The following is a 26,098-nucleotide window of genomic DNA, read 5'->3' as shown; positions in this document are numbered from 1 at the left end:
AACCTCTGTGTTTTTCAAACCTGCAAAGAAATTTAAGTGAAAATTGTTCAAGTCTATGGCAAAACCCTCTGCTTATGCCAAAACTGGGAAGAAATGAAAATATATACATAAGAGCTGTGCTCTAGGAAAATGGGGCTTAATGTGTGTGCATGTGTCTTGACAGATTAGCCTGTGTGCTAATCAAGGAGAACACTTTCTGCCTAATATGGATTTTTGGTTACAAGAGACTTCTTTTAAATGAAACATTCCTAAAATGGGTTAAATGCTGCCCCTTGCACAAGCCAATCTGGGACTACACTTTACACACATGCACCATATTCCCAGAGCGAGCTTCGTACATATTTCTTTTACTATTTTTTCAACCATATTCATGTGTTCACATGATTAACTTTAATGTTTACCAATCAGGCTTTATTCCCCCCCCCCCCTGGGTGCAAAAAGGTACCATGTGACATTGAAATCATAAGTCGACTGGTAACAGTTTGCGATTTATAATCTCAGTTAATTGATTTGATTTATTTTTTTTGTTGGCAAAGGTGGATGTAAGTTCTTCAATGTGTTTGGCAAATGCTAAGGTTGAAACAAGAGCTGTGTTTGTGAAACACAATGCCCCCTACTGCGCCGCTTTGAAGCTATATATTTGACCTTTGACCTTGAAGGATGACCTTGAGCTTGACCTTTCACCACTCAAAATGTGCAGCTCCATGAGATACACATGCATGCCAAATATCAAGTTGCTATCTTCAATATTGCAAAAGTTATGACCAAGGTTAAAGTTTTGGGACAAACACACATATACATTGTACAATGACAGACAGGCCAAAAACAATATACCCCTGATCATTCGATCCAGGGGCATATAAATCCTTCTTCAACATGAGCCTAGGCCATCATAGATGACACTTTCTTCTTTTATGGTATTTTTGTGTTACAATGAAGTCACTTCTCAGCCTTATAAGGCACAGGCTTATCATAGACGACACTTTCTTTTTGTATGTTTTTTTGTGTGTTTTTTTTAAGCAACAAGTGTGGACTGTTCAGGCTTACCTTTATCATCTTACACATGCATTAAGCCCTGTTTTCCCATGTGGACTGTTCAGGTTTACCTTTATCATCTTACACATGCATTAAGCCCTGTTTTCCCATATCATCTTACACATGCATTAAGCCCTGTTTTCCCATATCATCTTTCACATGCATTAAGCCCTGTTTTCCCATATCATCTTACACATGCATTAAGCCCTGTTTTCCCAGATCTAGGCTCACATTATTTCTGAATATATGGTAAACATGTTGAGGCATAGCAATGTAAGAGAAACAAGTTATATAAAGCATTTCATTCAGAAGTAATCAGAATTGTTTTAAAATAGAACTATTTTTGGACATCAAAACAATTTTGTTCTAATATTGCTCATTTAGATTCTGTCAGTGCTGTTTAACCCATTTATGCCTCATGGACTCTCCCATCCTTCTAAATTGGATCAATTTATTTCCAAACTTAGGGACGTCTACTTTATTTATTTCTATATTTAGAATATTTCTTACAGAAATTCCTTTAAGCAAACAGCGCAGACCATGATGCGGCGTCTCATCAGGGTCTACGCTGTTTGCCAAGGCCTTTTTTCTAGACGCTAGGCATAAATGGGTTAATGGACTAAACTGTAACAGGCACAGTAAATAAAAACCATCATAGGTATTATCAATAAAGCTACAAATGAAGGCCTTCGACAGCCAGTTTTAACATAAGCGAAAAAAAAAAAGAAAAAAAAAATGTTGTCCCCCAAAAATACACAGATCTGGGGTTGTCTCACATGAGGTTTAATAAATTCCCCTACGTCCTCCCCCCCCCCCCCCCCCCCCCCCCTCCCCCCAGATTAACAAAAGTGTTTTCAATTTTAAATTTGTCTAAGGTTCAACTTAAGAGATGGATAGGAGATGAATTAAATGTTAATTTGTTTATTTATTTATTTATTTTTTAAATTTTATTACGCACCTTTGTCTATCAGTGTCTCGACACTGGCACTAAAGTTTGCACGATTTATGACGTTGAGACCCTTGTCCGCCCAGTAGAAGTAGTCCAGCTCGACGTCATAATCGATCGCAGTGGGCATGTCAACGTGAGGGATTGTGATCACCGGAAGGACGTTGAAGTGACCTTTCTGGAGGTCAACGCCGCGGATTTCCTGGTTTTTGACGAAAAGCAGAAACTTTTTGTCCTCTGAAATAGGGTAAAAAGAGTGAAAGGCGTGTGTTAAAAGTTTTATTTGATACATGACTCTCATCTTCAGCCGCCTTTGTTCAGTTGGGAACAAGTTGGAGATTTAAACAATGAAGCTCTATAAATATACAATAGATGTGTTTGTCAGAAACATAATGCCCCCTATTGCGCCAATATGAAATAAAATTTCAATATATCATTCGGCAGGTTTAGTAATTATCTACTTTTTTAAGCTTATTACTTCCCTTGGATTGTATTTTTTTACCTTGAAGGATGACCTTGACCTTTCACCACTCAAAATGTGCAGCTCCATGAGGTACACGTGCATGCCAAATATCAAGTTGCTATCTTCAATATTGCAAAAGTTATGGCCAATGTTAAATTTTTCTGACAGATGGACGGACAGACAGTTCAAATGCTATATGCCACCCTACCAGGGGCATAAAAAGCACAGGTCATTTATCAAGTCAAATATAATAAAATTCTACATTTGTTAAATAACAGGTCAGTTTTCATTACTAAAATTAAAGTTCAGTTCTAAAGTTGCAAATAATTAAATACAAAATTCTTTAAATTGCAAGTTATTTATCAAGTTAAAAATAATGAAATTCTACCTGCGTTAAATTACAGGTAATTTATCCAGTGGAAACTAATAATTTAATACGCGCAAGCTAATCAGGGACGACACTTTGCACCTAGACTGGATTTGTGTTTAGAGCAAACTTCATTTAAATAAAAAATAACATAAACATTGCATCCCAGATTAGCCTGTGGGACTGCATAGGCTTATTTGGCAATATATTTTACGCTCATGCATTAAGCCCTGTTTTCCTATAGTTTGTCTCAAATATTTTGAACACTGCACCTTCACAAGTTTTATTATTGGCTCCCAGCTTCTTCCTATGCGGGCACCGGCAACCAACGGTCCCGTTGAGCCCAATAAGACAGAGGTCCGAGCAACCGCCATTGCCATTCTCTATCGAGCAAGGGTTGGGCGCCCGCGGTTGTCTCTTCGGATGAACGACCTGAAGGTCAAACGGCTGCGTGATGGTCTTCTGTACCACCGTGACATTGGTACCAAAGTACTTGTTGGCCTGGAAAAGAGGGACATTTGAGTCGCGTTCTGAGAAAACTGGGCTTAATCCATGTGCATTAAGTGTCATCCCAGATTAGCCAGTGCAGTCTGCACAGGCTAATCAGGGACAACACTTTCTGCCTAAACATGATTTTCAGTAAGGAGAGACTTCCTTGAAACTAAAAATATCATAAAAGCGGAAAGTGTTGTCCCTGATTAGCCTGTGCGGACTGCACATGCTAATCTGGGATGACACTTTACGCACATGCATTAAGCCCAGTTTTCTCAGAACGCAGCTCATATGTTGTTTTTTTCACCATTTTTGGAATGAGACCTGGGTGCTTTTGATTTGAGAAAATCACGTTGTTTTGACCAAGATTTGGAAAATGATATAATTCATGTTAAGCTTACAAATACTTTAAAATTGGAATACGTGATTTGAATATTATATTTACTAGTTTCAACACTTAGTGCCGCATAGGGAAATTCACTAAAGGTGTAATTTTATTGAAAAAAAATTAAACTTCCAATTTGGAAATTTAGGCAGTTACTTGCGATTAATGTATACTTTTGAGATTAGGACTGGAGCCCAATTTAGGCCTACAATTTGACCAACAAAAAACACTCCAAATTACCATGACAACCGAGTTTGTGCTCCAGTCCGTCCAGTAGACTTCGGTCCCAAAGAGAGCAAGTGCAAAGGGGTGCCGCATGTCAGTGCTGTTCTTCAGTACAAGTCTGTAGTCTCGACCTGAATACGTCAGCGTGTGTATAGACTCTGACCTGAAACACATGAATAAACTCTGACCTGAAACATGTGAATAGGCTCTAACCTGAAACATGTGAATAGACTCTGAACTGAAACATGTGAATAGACTCTGACCTGAGACATGTGAATAGACTCTGACCTGAAACACGTGAATAGACTCTGATCTGAAACATGTGAATAGACTCTGACCTAAGACATGTGAATAGACTCTGATCTGAAACATGTGAATAGACTCTGACCTAAGACATGTGAATAGACTCTGACCTGAAACATGTGAATAGACTCTGACCTAAGACACGTGTATAGACTCTGACCTGAAACATGTGAATAGACTCTGACCTGAAACATGTGAATAGACTCTGACCTGAAACACGTGAATAGACTCTGACCTGAAACACGTGAATAGACTCTGACCTGAAACACGTGAATAGACTCTGACCTGAAACACGTGAATAGACTCTGACCTGTCATATGCAAATAGACTCTGACCTGTAACATGTGAATAGACTCTGACCTGAGACATGTGAATAGACTCTGGCCTGAAACATGTGAATAGACTCTGACCTGAAACATGTGAATAGACTCTGACCTGTAACATGTGAATAAACTCTTTATACACATGCATTAAGCCCCATTATTGCAGAATGGGGCTCTATTCAAAACACCTGTATTTAATTAGATTGTTTAAACCTATTTATTTAAGCTCAATGGCCTCCAAAGCATGAGACTTATCTAAACGCTCTTGAGTCTGTTACTGTCATGTCCTTCAACTCCCACACAGATAACAAAAGATATATTAAAAGCACCTAGCATCAATCCAGTAGATTCTCTCATTCTCGTAATCCAGTGTGATCCCGTTCGGCCAGCCGCCCCCGGACGTGGGAATGATCCGGTACAAAACTTCCCGCGTGCTGGGATCACCGTCCATGGAACACGTCTCAATGCGCGGGTTGCTCCCCTCCCAGTCAGTCCAGAACAGCCTCCTGGGAAAGAGACATGTTGAAAACTATTAAGTTTAAACCTATTTATTTAAGCATGATTACATTGAAAGTATTGACTACTTATTTGAAACGCTCTCGAGTCCGTTTCCTGGGCCTAAAACCAGTACTTGGTGACCTTGGAGGAGATCTAAAGAACTCTCCCACAGTGGGGATCGAACCCATGACCTCCTAGTCGCTAGGCAGATACCAGTTCCATTACACCAAAGCAACCTGGCAAAACCATTTGAGCCGAGCTCTGGAAAAACTGGGCTTAATGCATTCAAAGTTAGAAAAAAAAAATAAGTAGAAGTTAATGTTGGTCAGCATTAAAAATGTCTTAGATCTGCAAAAACAAGGCTATATGCATGTATGTCGAGCCCTACCAATTTAGCATTTGCAGTCTGCACACACATGTAAGGGATGAAGCTTTCATTTAATGATGGATTTTCATTTAAAGGACGTCTCCTCTAAAAATTCAGTCTAGGCAGAAAGCGTTGTCCCTGATAAGCCTGTGCAGACTGCACATTAAAATCTGGGACAATACTTTACGCCCATGAATTGAAGCCCCATTTTCCCAGAGGTAGGCTCATTTATTAAAAGCTTATTTCATCACACGCTGTGAGCTTATAGTCACTTTCGAGTCTATTTCTTGGGAAGAATCAGTTAATGGGTCTTTGGAAAGATTCAGCAAACAGAGAAAATCCAAAATACCTGGGTCTGTATTCACTAACCAATTCTTAGACTAAAATCAAACAATAAAGAGTAAGAGGCTAATCTGTACCCTTTATTACTTAGATACCTATTTTGACGCCTTTGTAGTCCCTGAGAAAGTTAAATTTAAATACAGACCTTTCTTACAGGATACAAGTTTTAAAGGCCTCAATTCGAACCCTTAGATACTGATCAGCAGCAAACAGCATAAAACCTGAACAGACTGTGAGGTACTTGCAGGCTGATCTGGTTTAATGCTGTTTGCACATAGCCATTTTCATTTCTGAGTGGGAAAGGGTTAAAACCTGTTTTAACTCATAGAGTGATGCAATCCCAATATGACTCAAAATTGTATACCTCTTATTACACAATGTTTCACTCTAAAAAAATTATTAAGTAACCTAAGCACAATTTATAGACTGTATATAGTTTAACCCTTTCACTCTCAGAAGCAAAGTAAAAATGGCTGTGTGCAAACAGCATAAAACCAGAACAGCCTGCAAGTAACTCGCAAGATGTTCAGATTTTATGCTGTTTGCTGCAACTAAGGGTTGGAAATGAAGCCTTGAATCTAGTAAGAAAGGTCTTAAGTTATTTTTAACTTTCTATGGGACCACAAATGCGCTAAAATACCTATCTAAGTGGTAAAGTGTTAACCCTAAGAGTATTTTCTTGGGTCTAAGCCTTTTCTTAATTCTCATTTCTAAGAATGGGTTAGTTAATAGGGGCCCAGAAGTATAATAATAACAAGCATTGTTCGTTGAATTGATATCCCCCGGCAATATGCTTCTGGACACTCATACCAAGTTTCAATGAAATCCGCCAAAGCACTTCCAAGATATGGCTCTGGACACACAAACAAGCATTTTTTCAAGATACAAAGGGGCATAACTCTGTTATTATCAGATGGTGTACCATGCCATTTGGCGTGCATCATCCTATTATCCAAATATATACTCGTACCAAGTTTCAATGAAATCCGCCAAAGCACTTCCATATGGCTCCGGACGGACGGAAAGACGGACGGAAGGACGGACGGAAAGACAGACAGAAGGACGGACGGACTACGCCAAAACAATATCCCTCCACCTATGGTGGGTGATAATAATCAATATTACCCTTTTGTTGGATCCACAGCGATGGCGCGCGGTGATGACATGTTGCCCGCTATGAGCGTGGTGCGATTTGTCCCGTCGAGTTTTGCAACCTCGATCTGATCTAGGCTACTCTCCACCCAGTAAATGTTCTCACCGATCCAGTCCACTGCAACTCCTTCCGTCGTGGCGAGGCCAGAAGAGACAATCGGACGAACGTCCGAGAGCGCTGCAGTGTAGGAAACAGTTTTTGCTATTAATTTGTCATAGCCTTAACTCTTTCTAAAAAATATTGTTTTACAAGTAAAGATATCATTTAGAGCACTGAAGTGTAGGAACAGTTTTTTTATATTCCCGCTCTTTATGAGAAAACTTGGCTTTATACATGTGCATAATGCTTCTTCCCATATTAGCCTGTGCAGCCTGTCCCATATTAGCCTGTGCAGTCTGTGCACTTTGAGCCTACAGTGGATATTTGTTTTTAACAGACTTCCTTAAAATTAAAATTTCCGCAAAAGCGGAAAGTAATGTCCTTGATTACCCTGTGCAGACTGCACAGGCTTATCTGGGATAATCCTTTACGTACATGCATTAAGACCAGTTTTCCCAGAACTAGTCTCAAGTAAGCAAGCCAGTTTTTGCTGTTTATTTGCCATTACCTAAACTCTATATTCAAATATTTTTTTACAAGTAAAATAATCATTTAAGGCATTTTATGGAAACAAACTGTAAGTTTGCGTAGGGTGCTTTTGAATACAAAAAAGTTATAGATCTTTCAATTATAAGATGTTTCATAGGGGATGACAAATGTCCTCTAAGATGCTTATCTGACAGGTGAGGGTGATTAATCATCCAAAGGAATTTTATATTAAAGTGTGACCTTGACCTTCCACTAATTCAAATGGGGGGGGGGTGGGATGTTCCAAAGTCAAATAAACATTCTCCCAGTCATGTATAGCTTTTTAACAAGGAGCTTTTACCCATTTATGCCTAGCGTCCTGAAAAAAGGACATTGCTAACAGTGTAGACCCAGATGAGACGCCGCATAATGCGGCGTCTCATCAGGGTCTACACTGTTTGCTTAAACGAAATTATGTAAGAAATATTCTAAAAATAGAAATAAATATACCAGACATCCGTAATTTTGGAAATAAATTGATCCAATTTAGAAGGATGGGAGAGTCCACTAGGCATAAATGGGTTAAAGTTTTTTGCATCACAATGGCTTATCAATTCTCCAGTTTTTATAAAATCCTATCAGCCATGTTAAAGTTACCTGGTGGATGCAAACATTTATGACCTGTTACCTTAATTGTGACCTTGACCTGGCACAGAGGAGAATTGGGGATGCACACAGCACATTCAGGAGGAATAATATTCCAAAGCATCATTAAAATTCTCACAGGGATGAAAAACATGTAAAAGTTACATAATAGACAAAAAAATAAAGACAGCCACACTCAACCTCACACAACTGATAAAGCCCTCCGTAGCAAAGAAGAGACTGTTTAATAATTTTTTTTTAAACAATTTGGGAATTGGGCCGGGGACCTTTGGGCTAGGAAAAATCATGAAATTGTTACTTAAATTGGAAATTTTAACTATTATTTGTTTGCTGAAGAGTACTCTAAAATTGAGAATCTTAAAATAATGTTTATTTTCTAAGGTTCGACTCAAAGAGCTGGATAGGGAGATGAAATGAATTTTTTATTGATAAAAACAAATATTTTATGCAGGTGAAATTTTCAAATGGTAATTTAAGTTAGTCATTGGGAAAAATATTTTTTTAGATTGGGTATGTGGCAGAATTTCGGGCCGAAAATCGACACACACACAAACCCTCTGATATTTGGTCAAGTTGCAGTGTTGTTTTTTCAGCATTTTGGGCCCTTTGAATTGGGCAGTCGTGTTGTTTAGACTTAAATTGGAAAATTAGTGTTGTTGTTTTTGTGTGTTTTTTTTGCTAACAAATAATTAAACAAGAGCACTGCATAACAGGTGCCACGCTCGGCTGCGAAAGCTTGTCGGATTTTTTTTTTTTAGAGGTCACAGTGACCTTGACCTTTGACCTAGTGGCCCAAAATGGGTGTGGCATGTACAACCCATCAAGGTCCATCTACATATGAAGTTTCAAAGTTTAGATTTTAGAGCCAATGTAAAGGTTTAAGCATGATGCCGGCGGACGGCGGACGACAAACAGGCTATGACAATACCTCCCCGAAAACAGCCTCGCTAAAAATGTAAATAAAAGTGATATCAATAATATATTTACTGAGGTTAATCTTACAGCGATAGATGGGAGATGAAGAAAATGTTGAGCTTTTTTAAAAAATCTTTCAAATGGGGATTTGAGACCGTCATTTATGAAAATATATACTTTGCAATATTCTCAATAGGGCAAAATTTCAGCCCAAAGAATGCCCCTCCCCCCCAAAAACAACAACACTGAACACTTAATGTTCCAGTTACCATAGCCCATCATGGTTCCTCCGCAGATCTTATCATCCATCATGTCCATCTAGAATAGCCCTTAGTTATCATTGCCCCTAGTTACCAATACCCAATAGTTACCGTTGCCCATCATTGTGCCACGGCAGATCTTATCATCCATCATGTCCATCTAGAATAGCCCTTAGTTATCATTGCCCCTAGTTACCAACACCCAATAGTTACCGTTGCCCATCATTGTGCCACGGCAGATCTTATCCTCCATAACCTCGGTCAAGAATAGCCCTTAGTTATCATTGACTATAGTTTCCATCACCCATCATTACCATAGCCAATAGTTACCATCAGTCAAATACGATAGCCCATAGTCACCATTAGTCAAATATGATAGCCCATAGTTATCATCAGTCAAATATGACAGCCCATAGTTACCATCAGTCAAATATGATAGCCCATAGTTATCATCAGTCAAATATGACAGCCCATAGTTACCATCAGTCAAATATGATAGCCCATAGTTACCATTGCCCATCATGGTTCCACGATAGATCTTATCCTCCATCACGTCGGTCCAGAAGAGCACAGCGTAACCATCTCGGTTGTAGTAGAAGTCAAGCGCAATCGTGTTTCGGAGACCCGAGATAAGCGAAACTGCACTACTGGTTGCCGTGTCGACGCGTCGTAACTCGTGGCGATTGGAGAAGATGACATAGACTGGGTCACTCTCTGAATTTAAACGTTTGGCATAATTAATCCTTGGGATCATAAATTAGGTGATCCGTAAATCCATGAAGTCAACGTAAAATTAGTGTCCCACGAATAATAATGAATTTCTAAAATATCATTTGTTTTGTTTGTTTGATTATAGTGATTTTTCGTAGTGTATAATATGATTTTAGTTTTATCAATGCTGACAGTTAAACTTCTCGTAGGTTGCATTGATGTGGCGTAGTGGATATGGTGTCTGCCTAGCGACCATGAAGTCACAGGTTTGATCTTCACTGTGGTAACGTTCTTTAAATCAACCCAAGACACAAAGTATTGGTTTTATCAAAGAAATGAACTAAAGAGTCACTTAGCCAAAATAGGTCTTCATTGCAATCTCGCTAAAATAAATAGGTTTAAAATACTAGTATGTTTCCAGGGTTAACTGTTTACCACCATTAAGTTCACGTAGCTTTGCCATTAAATGACCTCTTTGGATAAGGGTTAAGGGGAACATCACCTCAGCTATATCTTTTTATATGTATAATGCATGTATATTTGTGTTTATTAATTTAATTCAAAGTTGTCTGGAGTACTTGAACCCTTTTCAGGCCTTTGTAGTCCCTTAGAAAGTTACATTTAATTTAAGACTTTTCTTACTAAATTTAAGTGTTAAAGGTTTCATTTCAAACCCTTTGTTACTGTTGAGCAGCAAACAGCATAAAACCTGAACAGACTGCAAGCTGCAAAAGCCATTTTCACTTGGCTTCTTATGGGGGAAAGGCTTAATTTAAAATTGTAAGATTCTTGAGGTAATTAAGTTGGCTTTTCAAGAGATTTTCCAAAAATGTATTCATATCAAAAGTCCCTGAAAGTAAGACTACTCACCCAAAGGCTTGCAGGTGAAGTCATCTGACTTCAGGAAGTATCCGGCGTGACATGAGCACTGGTAACCCTTGGTGACCGAGTCATCAAGCGTGCACGCCTGACTGCAGGTGCCCCATTGGAGACACGGGTTGGTGACGATGCACGAGCTCCCGTTGAACTTTTGACCTGGCGGGCACTTGCAGGTGTATCCGTAGGGGGTGTTGTAACAGTCTTGATCGTTCCCGCACGGCTTTGACTGACACATTGTGGCTGAAAATTATGTCAATGCTGTAAAATTATTTTGTGGGTTGATAGATTCACAAAATAAAAACAAAAAAATCGGAAAATGGACGACAAAATTCCTGTTTTGATTTTTCATGAGAAATCCACAATTGTTAGTGTCAAATTGAGAAATCCAGGGTTGTCATTGTTAACCAACAAATCGGTTATTTTCCAGAATCTTTAAAATTGCGATTGGAAGTTTTGATCTCGCAAACCGATAATAATTGACAAGGAATATCCGTTGTATAGTAGAGTGACACCGGGTCATTCAGTCCGTTAACTCTGCCTAAGAGCTACTGTTTTCAATGAATTTCTCAGCGAGTGGCCAAATATTGATTTTTCCAGCTGTCAATCAAATTCTTCTTGGTAAGCGCATCAACCAATCAGCGCTCAGGCATCCAAATACACGCCGACCCCACGTGTAACTGTATCAAATAACTGTACATTTTACAGATTATTACTGACCTTATCTCAACGAATGTAGCACTGTAGATAAAGCGTAATTAACTAGTTTTTATAGTTAGAGAAAAAGTTTCCACATATAAAAAAAATTTGCTCTACATTTTCTACCAAAATAAAAGATATTAGCAACCTATGCCCTACAAAGTTGTTATTCAGCAATTAAATATTTAAGTCCACCCTTTCCCCGCGGAAGAATGACGAAATATTGTACATGAAGTCTTATTTTGGCATGGTTTTTATCTGTACATGAAATACACGTGGAATGTATCTTTGTTGTTAGAATTTTCTTAACTTTCCGTGAAAAATGAAATCTGAAAATGATTTCACATAACACATTTAACTATACGCATTTGAAAAAACTTCAATTGAATAATGCATTTTGTTATACAAATGGTCATAAAACATAATGTAATAAGTAGGTAAATAACGTGTTTTGAGATTGCCAAACTATGCATACATATAGGTTTACATGCATGAATGACCTGACAAGTTAATCCTTTGTTTGCAATAATAATAACAACTCTGGAAATCCACAATTATTAGTGTCAAAATGAGAAATCCACAATTATTTGTGTGAAAATGAGAAATCCACAATTATTCTTTTCAACAAAAAGTTGTTGTTTTTTAAACCAGAAAATTTCATGCCCACAAATATAATATATTGAACAGTATTTCCCCTAAGACTTTTTTAATAACGGAACCCTGGTCCAAATTAATTAGGAATGTCTCTTAGAAATGAACAATTACATGGTAGTTACCAAAAGACATAAAATATACAGATGACAATAAGAATAAGTTGGCAGCCTGGGGAAACGGGGCTTAATGCATGTGCTTAACGTGTCCTCCAAGATTTGCCAGTGCAGTCAGCACAGGCTTATCAGGGAGAACACTTTCCCCTTTTGGAGAATTTTTAATAAAAAGTCAGTCTCTTCTTAACCCTTTGCATGCTGGGAAATTTTTTGTCTGCAAAAATGTCGTCTGCTGAATTTCTAAAATTAGCATTTTCTTTGATTTCTTTTTAATAATACTATCAGAAAAGCAAACAGTTTGGATCCTGATGTGGCGTCTCATCTGGATCCAAACTGGTTGCAAAGGCCTTCAAAATTGGTTCCAGCACTGAAAGGGTTAACAAAATTCAGAAAGCGTCCTCTCTGATGAGCCAATCTGATAGCACAGGCAAATCTAGGCCAAGACGTTACCCACATGAAATAAGTGAAATAAATTCATCATAGTTAAACATCGCCATTTTAAAGGAACCTTTTCACGTTTAGGTAAATTGAGAAAATTGAAAAACTTTGTTTCAGACTTCAGATTTTCGTTGTAGTTATGATATTTGGGAGTAAACAGCAATACTGAACATTTACCATGCTCTAAAATAATCATTATATGCATCTTATAACGATTTAAAAACCTGAAAATTAAATAGCGTTAGAAATGCGAAACGATTGAATAATACGGAAAGTTCTGTTGTTATCGTTAAATTTTGTGACACTACGAGGAGTGCTTATATACGGTAATGTATAAAATATATAATGTAATGTTATATGTTCACGGTTGGCCTAGTGGTTAAAGTGCTAGACTTTTACTCCAAGGGTCAGTGGTTCTAGCCAAGTAGAAGATTACTTTTTTTCTTTCTATAATTGTATTCTTAATTTTTACTGGACCTATACATTTCCAATCTAAACATGTATCAATTTAAAGCATTTAATCACAAACTCCAATACATGCCAAAGTCTGTGAAAAGGCCCCTTGAAAGCCACACGCCTTGCCTCTGGCTTTGAAATGAAATACATGTTAATCAATATATATAGATGCAATTTTAAAGTGTGAAAAATTGTCATTAAATCTATAGCCTAGTTAGCAAGTAATTAATTATTTTTCAAACGGTACCGCTTTTAAAACAGAAAGTAGGATTTCTAGACGTATACGTCCATTCAACAAACGCTATTATTTTTAAGTTTTAAAGTGCAAAAAAGACAGATTTCTACCTGGTAACCACCATATATATTCTAATTGGAATAGATTTAATATGTTTCTTATTTATACTTAAATTTACTATGCCAAGTAAGGTGTGTGGCTTTTAAGAAACATACAGAATTAGAATCAAGCTGTGCCTATTTCTAAAAAAATTGAACAACCATTTAAAGCTAACGGCAGTTAATTTTTGGATCAAGTTATGTATGTGACTAAATTTTTAAAACTTTAATATATGCGTTAATTCTAAAACAAGAGGGCCAAGATGGCCCTAGTTTGCTCACCTGAGAAGAGGGTGTTCATTGAATTTTTACCAAATGTATTTGGCTGTTTGTAAAACATGCATGCCTGCATATGGGCTGTCAGTTGTAATGGCATTGTGTGAATATGAATATATTAGTCATTGTGACTTTGACTTTTGACCTTGGTTTCTTGAGTTGTCATCTGGACACCATTTTACAGTGTTGAGTCATTTTTATTAAGACATTTTACCAAGTGACTTGAACATTATGTTGGTCATCTGCCAGTCATGATCACTGTAACTATAAAGATCATGAATCTAGGCATTAGCATTGTCAGTAAATATCAAGAAACAATTTTATGGTTTTGAGTCACTGTGATGTTGATCTTTGATGTAGTGATTTGAAATTCAAAAGGGGTATTTTTATAATCATGATCAATGTACCTATGAAGTCTTTATCCTAGGTGAAAGTGTTTTTGAGTTATCACTTGAAAACCAATTTTTGTATTTTGAATCACCGTGACTGTCACCTTTGACCTAGTGACGAGAAGATCAAAACAAATTTTTCTAGTAAAATTCATTTTAATTAGTAATTACTTACCTGCTATCATATGCTACTCACCCCGAAGGATCGTAAATATTCCGGAATCTTTCTGTCCAAAGAATCCCACACTTTTCATAAACCCGTCGGTCAGGTCAGAACGGTCACATAGTGCCGTGTAGCCGTATAACCAAAACGGGATATTACCCAGAATCACTCTTATTCCAATAAACAATATGAAATATTAGACAAAGAGCGGGGTGGGAGGTGGGACTTACCGATAGCAGGTAAGTAATTACTAATTAAAATGAATTTTACTAGAAAAATTTGTTTTAATAGCTTAATTAAGTTACCTGCTATCATATGCTGACTTTGCAGTTGCGGCGGGAAGGTTCGCGAAAATCTCCCAATCACAGCGGAACCCATATCTCCGGTTCTCAGATAATCTTCGTTATTACGGTATTAACTTAATTCACGGATAAGCGTAATATACCTATGCCGTAGAAGATACTACCGTTTGTGCAACCACAAGGGGGCCCAACAAATACAAGTTGTCCTGTTGGCACTCCAGAGAATGAAGATAAAAAGATGAAAAAGTGGTCTGATTCCTCCAGAAAGCAGCTTGGAAGCACGTCAGAGAGTGGGGTATGATTAATATATGCCCATGAAGCCAACATTGCTTGTAATTCATGCGGTCTAATCTTAAAAAGGGATGAATCCCTTGAAGAGAAGAGTAAGCCCTTTTTATAGTCGAGGCTACCCAACGGGAAATAGAAGCCGCAGACACATCGCCCCCCTCTTTTAAGGGAATGAAGAGTCTCTTGCGAGAACCTCAAATAGACTTAACTCTACTAAGATAGAACATCAAAGACCTGACAGGGCAGAGGAATCTATCTTCATCTTCATTTCCACAAGTTCTAGAAAGACTTGGGACCTTGAAGGGTTTAGAAGCCATTGAGGGGAGTTGATTTTTAGCAAGGAGTCCTGGCTGACACAACAAAGTGACAAAGCCATCAGATGAATCAAAACGAAGATGGCTTTCTTCGATAGAAAGAGCATGAATTTCACTTCTACGTTTGGATGAAGCCATGGTAAGAAGGAAAACGGTCTTCCAGGTTAGGAACTGTAAAGAAGCCTGAATAAGGGGTTCATAGGGAGCTTTAATAAGCGATCCAAGAACACAAGCCAAATCCCATTTGGGGGCAAGAGAACGAGACACAGGACGTTTAAGTTCCATGGCTCGGATCAGTTCCGAAATGGCTGGGTCAGCACAGACTTGTGATGACTTACGAAAAGCCAAGGTATGCGAGAGCACAGATCTGTATCCTTTGATGGAGCTAAGAGAAAGTTTCTTATCATCAAAGAGATAGATTAGAAAATCCGCAATGCGTCTAGCAGAGGGATTGAGGGGATCAATTTTCCCTCGAACACACCAATTAGAGAAGAGTTTCCAGCGAGCATCATAGACTGCTCTGGTGGACTTTCTCCTTGCAGAGGCAACGAGCGTTGAAGCCCTGACAGAAAAGCGTTTCTTCTGCAGGGATTGCCTGATAACGGCCAGACGTGTAAGTGGAACATGTCTGGATCCACGTGAAGTCTGCCTCTCTGAGATAGGAGATCTGACCTGTGCAGGAGTTCCCTGGGAAATTCACACAGGAGACCGAGAAGGTCGTTAAACCAGGATCTCCTTGGCCACCAAGGGGCTATCAGGAGGATCCGGCAAGAGCTCACACTGATTTTCCCTAAGATTTGGGGAATTAGAATGGGTGGGGGATAAGCGTAAGCGTCCAGTTGATCCCAATCGAACGAAAGCGCGTCTACCGCTCACGCTGCTGGTTCGTACACTGGACTCACATACAGAGGAAGTCTGTGGTTGTCTCTGGTCGCAAACTGGTCGACCAGTGGATAACCGAATGTGAGGAATATCTGGTTGGCCACATCCTGATGAAGTGTCCACTTTGATGGAAGTAACTGGTGTTTGCGAGACAAACCGTCCGCCAGGGCGTTGAGACGACCTGGTATGTGTTTGGACAAGAGAGAGACGTTGAGGCTCTTGCAAAGAACAAGTAAGTTCATTGTTTCCAGATACAGGGAGTGAGAGTGTGTACCGCCCTGTTTCTGGATGTAAGCAACGACTGATGTGTTGTCTGTTGATACCATCACACAGGAGTCCCGAAGATGTGATTGGAATTGAGAAACAGCTAGAAAGACTGCTCGCATTTCGAGATTGTTTATGTGCAGAAGAGACTCCTGAGGAGACCACAATCCTGATAATGTCAGGCTGTGGGGTTCCAGGTGAGTGCCCCAACCTTACATGCTCGCATCGGTTATGAGATGTAAAGAAGGTTGCGGGGGAAGAAGCGGTACTCCTGCCAACAGGGTCTCCTCGTCTAGCCACCATTGAAGGTGGGGGACTAAGGACGGAAGGATGGGAATCTGTGTTAGCAGATTGTCTGGAGACCATTTCCATCGAGCTGGGAGATAGTGCTGAAGAGGACGTAGGAAGAGACGTCCCAACTGCACGAAGTCTGCTACAGAGCTCAGGATACCGTTGAGTGAGAGAAAATCTTGAGCTGTGATATGAGATTGGGACAGCACCCATCTTACCTTCAAAAGGAGGTCTGATACACGTTGCGGTGAGACCCTGACCCGATTGATGTGGGTCAGAAAATTCATTCCCACGAATATGAAATCCTGAGAGGGAATGAGGTCTGACTTGGCTACATTGAGGAGTCCTAAAGAGAGGAGCTCCTTCCAAGAGAACTCTAGGTGTAGCAGAAGCAGTCGACGATCGAGCTGGTGTAAGAGCCAATCGTCGAAATACTGAAGCAGTTCAACCCCGTGTAATCGTAGGTGTGCGCCCACTGCGGCCATGAGTTTGGTGAAAACTCGTGGAGCTGTGGCCAATCCAAAGGGCATCGCCCGAAACTGGTAGACCTGGCCTCGAAAGGAGAAGCGCAGGTACTTCCGGTAGTTGGGATGGATAGGAACATGGAAGAATGCATCTTCCAGATCCTAGGAAACCCCCCAGTGCATGGGTTTGATGGAGTGCCGAATGAAGGCAGGAGTCTGCATCTTGAAAGTAGGTTTGACTAGAAACGTGTTGAACACTTTTAAGTCTATGACTGGTCTCCAGGAGCCGCTTTTTTTTTTAACAAGGAAAAGGCGACTGTAAAATCCTGGAGAACAAGGGTTGTGAACCCTTTCTACCGCCTGTTTTTCCAGGAGTCCAAGAATGGAGTCTGGAAGTTGTGGATGCGGAGATACCAGATCTATTGGGACGCGAGAGAGTGGGGGCCTTTTTCGAATTGAAAAGTGAGGCCTTGTGTGACAAGAGAATAAACGCACGCGTCCGAAGTTATTTGGAGCCATCGATTTGCGAAGTGCATAAGTCTGGCCCCGACTGGTACCTCCGGCATCAGAGGTTGTGGCGGTAGAAAGGGGAATGACCTAGGGCTGACCTTTTGGAGGTCCACCCTTGCCGGAAGAAGGATTAAATGACTTCTTGTCCGTTTGGGTTTGCCCTTACTCCAATTTTGGTTTACAGAAGGCTTCCGATAGGAAGATGTTCTGTTCTGAAAAGGAGGCCTATTTGTGGGCTGACGTGGAGCAGACGGACGCTTAGTAGGGAAACTGTCCCTTTTAGCGTTCTTGGCCGGTGGGGCTCCTGGGGGCTTAGAAGCAGGGCGCTTAAAAACCACAGGGCGCTGGCCAGAGTTCCTCCTAGCTAAGGAGGCATGTATCTGATCTTCACGATCAGCAGTAAGTGCCGACTGTATCCTCCCTCCGAAAAGAGAATCTGCTGATAGTGGAGCAGTTCGAAGGGAGTTAACGCCTGTTTTCAAAAGGAAATTATTGGGCAAGGAAGAGAGGATGAGGTCTCTCCGAAGCCTTAACATCTCAGACATAGACGACGCAGCATTGTGAGATAAACACACAGCGTAGTACGTGAAAGATGTATCAACAAGGCCCGGAGCTCCTCTGGGATTGAATCAGAGAGCTCCCAAACCAAGTCTAAGGCTGTGGCTGCCATGAGATCTAGCTGGTTAGCCAGACCTATGGAACGGCGTTCTCTCTGCTCCCAATTTTCCAACAGGGAAAGAGGGACTGCTGTATGGGTAGATGATGAAGGCATTGTAAGTGACAGCTTACTAATGTCAGCATCAGGAACCGGAAGTTTTGAAAGGTCCAAACCGGTAGAAGAGTCGCCTTATAACTTTTCCCGCCGTCCATCTGTTTAGGCTCCGTCAGCTCCTTAGGGGCTTTCCATGGAGATGGCGAAGGCTTATTGGCTGGCTCAAGTGACTGGAAAACAGCCATTGTGGAAGAGCCAATAGGAAGGCGAAGATCCACTCGGGAAGTCGCCTTACTTATCCTGCCGGGCTCTCGTCTGCGGGCTACCTGTTCTGTAACCGTAACTGCAGATCCTGTGAGAGACAAGGAAGGGCGGGGGCAGAAGTCCTCATCTAAGGTATTGAACATCAGTTCGTAAACCTGATTGATGGAGGCCAAATAATAAAGTTAGGCCTCATTAGACTCCGAACCCGCCTCAATCGAACCGTCTGCGGGAGCATTGGATTGATTGAAACCAGTGGATACAGAAGTAGGAATAATAGATTCATTCGCTTCTATCATGAGAGAATCATTTTCCGGCACCATCAAAGATATAGCTGGTGAGTTAGGTCTATCAGAGATCAAGTCAGCAGACTCACTTTGAATACCAGAGGTCGCTGGTAAAGGATCAGTCGAAAAAGGGACAAAGATTCCCGGCAACTGTTGGATCCACAAAGTATTGGGATTTGATGGTGTAGCGGCAGCCCGGGACTATACTTCTATGCAATGTGGAAGAGACCCGTGGGGCTGAAAACGCAGCCGAAGTGGTTAGATTAACCCCTGTACCTTGAGCCTGATATGTATGCAAACTAGTGTTTGAATACAAATTATGCTCAGTGGTTGTAGGAACGGCTGAAGTGTGTGTTGAGGCCAAAATAGAGGCCGACACACGTGGAAGGGTGTCAATAGATTCCTCAGAGAAGGATCGACAAGGGGACCTAGAAGTCCGAGAGCGCCTAATAGAGGAAGGTCTATGTCCCTTATCCCTGCGATGCCGAGACACTGTTCAGCGGCGCTGGGAATGATGTTTCCTGATCGAACGTCTCCCAGAGCGCTGGCGTGATCGCTCTTTACGAGGCAATCTACGCCGAGAAACACTCGGTGAGCGTGAACGACGTCCCCTCCGATAATGATGAGGGCTAGTTGAAGTTGACGATGAGTCATACGACGACGAGCCCGAGGTGGAGGAGTAGCCGGAAACATCAGACACTACACGTTTACGTCTGTGACTCACAGTAGAAACGCGGCTGCGTCTACCTTTGTGGAGTACTGACAAGGTAGTGTCAACATCTACAGTGACCGGAACGGTCTGTGGCACAGACCGGTACCCGGTGACCGGATCGGTCATTACATGACCGGTGACCTGACCGGTCAATGACCGGTGACTGGTTGACCGGTGACTGGACCGGTCATAGCATGACCGATGACCAGACCGGGCAATGATCGGTGACCGGTTGACCGGTGACCGGTCATAGCATGACCGGTGATGCTATGACCGGTGACGGACCGGTCAGTGACCGGTGACCGGTGACGACACCAGTCATATCATGACCGGTGACCGGACCGGTCATAGCATGACCGGTGACCGGACCGGTCATAGCATGACCGGTGACGGACCGGTCAATGTTGACCGGTGACCGGTGAAGTCTCCGGACCGGTCAACTGGTCGTTCCCGATGAACGGACCGGGCAAATTTTGTCCGGTGTCGTCAGCGGGCAAGAACCGATGGATGGCATCTCCTGGTGGCATATGGTCAAGATCGTGTGGTGAAAAGTCCCGACAAACGGAACTTCCCTACTTTGATCTGAACTATGCATGTTGCGTCTACGACTCTTGAAAGTTCGACGCTTGATGGCCCAGGTATCTGCAGACCAATGCTCACAGAAAGGGCAGCAGTTATCCTGGGTACATCCTGCACACGACAGGCAGCTACCATGGTTGTCCCATGCTGCCCTTATGTGTCCACATGAGCCACGTGATTGAGGCATATTTTGCCTTGAACAAACAAACAAATACACAAAACAATACAGAAATAAACGGATGTATATACGGAGAATGTTTTAACACAATACAAAAACTTCTCTATTCTGTTAAACGGAAGAATCCAGCGAAACAGAAGCAACAATTTAGTCAATCACAAAAATGTCGGTCTTTGTATAACGCATCCGGAATAAGAGTGATTCTGGGTAATATCCCGTTTTGGTTATACAGCTACACGGCACTATGTGACCGTTCTGACCTGACCGACGGGTTTATGAAAAGTGTGGGACAATTTGGACAGAAAGATTCCGGATTATTTACTCTCCTTCGGGGTGAGTAGCATATGATAGCAGGTAACGTAATTAAGCTATTAAAAGGGGTCATTGGTGAGTCATGATCAATGTAGCCAACAGTTAGCAATTTCAGTCCAAACCTAAATTTGGTACATGTAGCTGTATATTTTAGAACTCTTTATCAGCAGTAGCATATATCCATTGTTAATGTCTTCTTTAAACACAGCCTGTTGACCAGAGCTCACACACCAACAAATTACAGCAAAATAGTATTCCTGATCCCATACATTAACTTCATAAACAATCAATGTGTGTATCCTTCAGCATGACTCATTCCTTCCTCTTTCTCTCTCATAATCAATGTTAGGCATAAATGGGTTAATATCAAATTGAGTTGTGTTTGTTCTTGTGTACTTGTAGATTTTAGAGCACATATGAACTGTAGACATCATCTATATACAACATCTGAACAAGTTTGGTGAAGATCGGATGAAAACAACTTGAAATAGAGAGCTGACACTTAATACGGATCGACAGACAAGCTCACTCCTATATACCCCCCTAAACTTCGTTTGTAGGAGTATAATAAATACAAGAGGCAATGTTTGCATCTCACCATTGCACAGGCCACCCTCATCCGTGTCCTTTGGATCATCACATTCTGTTGTATTGTCACAAACTTGTTCCGCGGGGAGGCAAACAACCGATCCGTTATTTTTTTTACACTTGAAATTCCAGTGGTGACAGGTGTGTGCTGAAAAATATATTATATTTTTAATTCGAGCTCTGCATTTATGCATTTATGCCTGTCCTCTAGAAAAAAGGCCTTGGCAAACAGCGTAGACCCAGATGAGACGCCGCATGATGCGGCGACTCATCAGGGTCTGCGCTGTTTGCTTAAAGGAATTTCTGTAAGAAATATTCTAAATATAGAAATCAATATACCAGACATCCCTAATTTTGGAAATAAATTGATCCAATTTAGAAGGATGGGAGAGTCCACTAGGCATAAATGGGTTAATGCATGTGTGTAAAGTGTCAACGCCGATCTGACTGTGCATTCTTCACAGTCTGATCAGGGACGACACTTTCTGTCTAGACTGGATTAATGCTTAGAAGAGACGTCTTAACATGAAAAATTCCATTAAAACAGAAAGTCATCTCTGATAAGCCCTTTGCATACTGCGCAGATTAATCTTGAATGATACTTGAGGCAAATGCTTTAAAATCACTTAGGAATTTAATAGTGGTCTCCTTAGCGGAAAAAGAAGCCCCTGATCAGACTGCATAACAGTGTAGGCTGGTTTGAAGCTACGCTGTCTGAACATCAATTAAGACACATTTTCGTGTTACACTGGTCATCTGTCCATGAAAGATATAGCTCAAATCAAGTTTTTTTTTGGGTAGATTATTGATTGAATAAGTTTAAACTTATTTATTTGAGCTGAATTACTTAGGAAGCCTTAGGCTTATTTGAAACGCTCTCGAGTCCATTTTCTGGGACTAGAACCAGATCCTGGCTTCTATTGGGGAGATTTTAAGAATGCTTCCACAGTGGGGATCAAACCAGTCGCTAGACAGACACAAAATCCATTTTATCCCATTTTCAACGCGACATTGACAGTATAACACGTTGTGGAATATACTAGCCTGTCTTCAACACTGTGGAATATACCTGTCGCATGCACGGACTACATTTCAAATGACGTCATGCCATATGCGCTAAAATGCGAGAAAACTTAAGCTTCAAATTATATGACCTTCAACCTTTAAATCTAGTCATATGACATAATTTTTCGCAATCCATATAATGGTGAATCAGCTGAAAATGACACTTATTGCATCATTTCCCCCCCCAACAAATTGACGATTTATTATAAACACAACTTATTTCACATGTACATGTACTGTATACCGACATATTTGAATTGTCAATTTATCACATTTTCCTTATTTTGTGTAATGTGCATTGTTTATAACCCATGCATATACTTTTGAGGTTTAAGAATGTACAACAAGCCATACAAATATCGCACAATTCATAAATAATCTGCAATATTTGCTTTCCGATTTAATTCACGTTAGGCATAGAGCTGTGTAAAGTATAAGATGGTAAAATAGCACCACACTGGAATTCATAACGTCCCATTTTGTACACGGGTATTATACACTCATTTATTTGTTGTGTAATGGAATGTTTTCATTCTTTGTGCATTTATATATTAAATTATTTTCTTGTACATAAGCGCATTTACCATAGACAAATAAATTGTGCAAGTTTAAACATAATTATGTTTGAATGCAGAAATCTGCAAAGCAACCGAGTTTACCAACGGCTATTATTTGATAAACTGCTCTGGTTCATTTTAACAGCAGTAATGTAGAGTACATGACGTAGCGTGTAACGAAGAAGAAAGTTTATTGAGTTCGTAAACTCATTTGAATATAGTGATAGGATGGCATAAGGGTCTTTATTTACCAATGCTGAAATAATTATTAAAGACCCTAGATGCAATATCGTCAATTATTGAGTTAAATGGATTATTAGATGGATTTTAAAGGATAATTAAAGGTTAGATACTAGTTCGAACGTGTTTTGCTTTTTGTACTTTTGTCCGTTCCCTGTTCTCGGGGAAATGATTAACATGGACGCCAACATCATTTTTGTCAGGAGGCAATCGCCGCCATATTGGATTTTGATAATTTTCTTTCGAAAATAAAATGAATTATAGTAAAGTAAAATCTTCTTTTTGGGGTCGTAATGTGTTACGATTCGGATACTGCGTAAATTGAATCGAGGCATATGGTGATATTTTTAGTTGTTTTACAGTTTGTGTGTGAATTTTTTTAAGGACTATTTGCGTACCAGAACAAATACATTTATATCACTATGCATGGTTACATTCGTTTGATTTTAAGCGCTTTTAAGACTGAATTAAAATTATTGTTAACGTATTAGATCTATTTATGTTAAATGTCACATTACAAAAAAAATCAAATTGGATTAAATAGAATACTAGGATTAGCGTTGAATACGAGAAGTTTATGTGCTCGGCTCGAACACCGGAAAGCGCTCGCCAAGGCTCGCGCTCCCGGCGTTCTAAGCCTCGCAACATAAACTTCTCTGTATTCAACGCTAACCTAGTATTCTCTTTATGCCACAGTGACCTTATAAATTAACCATATTAATTTAATTCACAAGTGATCAGAGAAATAAATTTAATCTCCTTCATTGCAAGTGCATAACAAACATAACATAACATCTACCAAGAACAACAAATATATATTAATCTTATGCTTTTGTGTGTTTTTTTACAATTTAAGTTTAGAGACTTTTGCCGGAATAATAACATAACAACATCAGAATAATGATATACACAGTGACAATAATTTTCCATGAATGAAAAAGTGAATTAACATCTTTCAATCAGTGATATTTTCTCTATAAACTCTGGAAAAAACAGGGCTTAATGCATGTGTGAAAGTGTTATTCTTAACCCTTTGCATGCTGGGAATTTGTCGTCTGCTAAAATGTCGTCTGCTGAATTTCTAAATTAGCATTTTCTTCGATTTTTCAAAGAATATTATCAGAATAGCACACAATTTGGATCCTGATGAGACGCCACATTTTGTGGCGTCTCATCTGGATCCAAACTGTTTGCAAAGGCCTTCAAAATTCGGTTCCCGCACTGAAAGGGTTACATAGCATGTGCAGCCAGGGACAACTCATTCTGTTTTTCCGTTTTCAGAAAGTTTCTTTTTAACAAAACTTGAGTTTAGGGGGAAAGTGTCTTCCATGATAAGCCAGTGCAAACTGCACAGGCTAATGAGGGATAAGACCTTGTGCACATGCATTTAGCTCCGCTTTCCCAGAACGAGGTTGATACAATTACAATTTTCATTTCTTGGTTCAGTATTAAACACATACTAGGGCATTTGGTAGAATCTTCATCAGACTTGTCTCTGCAGTCGGGTTCGTGATCGCAGAACCATTCGTTGGAATACATTGCTCCTTATCCCGCAGGAGGACTCTCCGGCTGGACAGGTTAAACCTGGAACACATTGGGAGGGGGCATAGTAGCACCTTTATTGTCCCTGATTTTGTTAGGATTGTTGTGATCATCATCATCATCATCATCATCATCATCATCATCAACCACCATCATCATCATTATCATCATGTTCATCATCATGTTCATGTTCATCATGCTCATCATCATTATTATCATCATCGTTATTGTCATGGTCATCATCATCATCATGCATCATCTCATCTCATCATCATCATCATCATCATCATCATCATCATCATCATCATCATCACATAATCATCATCACATCAATCATCAGCAGCAGCAGCATCAAGCAGCATCACAGCCATCATCAAAAGCAAAATAATCGTCATCATCAACATCATAATCCTAATCATCATTACAACCATCATCACAAAAGCAAAATAATCGCCGCCGTCGTCGTCATAATTATCATCATCATCATCATCATCATCATCATCTTATTAACCTACCTTTACACATTTCTCGTCCTCATCAGTTTTATCTGTACAGTCTCCTGCTCCCGCATCACACTTCCACGCCAGGGAGATACACTCAGTGACGTTTCTACACTGGAACTCCGACTGGTCTGTGCAGTTGTGAACAGCGTAATCTGAAATATTAGTGAAATGTTTATTCCATGGATAAAACTGTGACTCATCACTGCAGTTGTGGACAGCGTATCTGAAATATTAGTGAAATGTTTATTCCATTGATAAACTGTGACACATCACTGCAGTTGTGAACAGCGTAATCTGAAATATTAGTGAAATGTTTATTTCATTGATAAAACTGTGACTCATCACTGCAGTTGTGAACAGCGTAATCTGGTAAATGAGTGAAATGTTTATTTCATTGATAAAACTGTGACTCATCACTGCAGTTGTGAAACGCCTAATCTGAACAAGAGGGCGAAGATGGCCTCGTTCGTCGCTCGTCACCTGAGAGGAGTCGGTTCATTCAATCTTACCTAATGTCAAACTTGACCTAGATATTGACCAGACAAACATCCTGGTCAAGTTTCATTATTATTGAACCAAAACTCTGGCGTAGGGAGTGTTTTTGTTTTTGTAAGATTTGAAATGTGACATATCATCAAACTTGACTGAGATCTTCAGCAACTTGATAAAGAATGCTTGAGAAATGTGAATGCTAGAGTGTTTACAAACCACATGTGGACGGACGGACAGCGGACAAAGACCAATTCTAAAACCTCACCGAGCAATCAGGTGAGCTAAAAAGTGTTTCAACGATCTGAGCCATTTTCCAACTTGTCCAAGAAATCAATAAAAC

The 26,098-nt window shown here is 40.1% G+C and overlaps 1 protein-coding gene across 4 annotated transcripts in view; it reads right to left on the bottom strand.

Annotated features, from left to right (window-relative positions):
* The window catches only part of LOC127848190 (prolow-density lipoprotein receptor-related protein 1-like), a 188,257-nt gene extending 163,467 nt beyond the window's left edge, over positions 1-24,790 (bottom strand). For all 4 annotated transcript variants that reach the window (XM_052380489.1, XM_052380494.1, XM_052380490.1 and 1 more), the window contains exons 1-9: positions 24,682-24,790; positions 21,370-21,507; positions 10,889-11,137; positions 9,818-10,021; positions 6,872-7,076; positions 4,869-5,045; positions 3,929-4,076; positions 3,084-3,312; positions 1,994-2,218 (exon numbers count right to left, since the gene is read on the bottom strand). In XM_052380489.1, the coding sequence (XP_052236449.1) occupies positions 1,994-2,218; positions 3,084-3,312; positions 3,929-4,076; positions 4,869-5,045; positions 6,872-7,076; positions 9,818-10,021; positions 10,889-11,137; positions 21,370-21,507; positions 24,682-24,760 (1,654 nt within the window). In that variant the 5' untranslated portion in view covers positions 24,761-24,790. The remainder of the gene's footprint in view (positions 1-1,993; positions 2,219-3,083; positions 3,313-3,928; positions 4,077-4,868; positions 5,046-6,871; positions 7,077-9,817; positions 10,022-10,888; positions 11,138-21,369; positions 21,508-24,681) is intronic.
* Between the last annotated feature and the right edge of the window lie 1,308 nt (positions 24,791-26,098).

This window comes from Dreissena polymorpha, chromosome 10 (assembly GCF_020536995.1).
Source record: "Dreissena polymorpha isolate Duluth1 chromosome 10, UMN_Dpol_1.0, whole genome shotgun sequence".
Taxonomy (NCBI): domain Eukaryota; kingdom Metazoa; phylum Mollusca; class Bivalvia; order Myida; family Dreissenidae; genus Dreissena; species Dreissena polymorpha.
The sequence above is the reverse complement of the archived record's forward strand: the minus strand, read 5'-3'. Positions and strand labels throughout refer to the sequence as shown.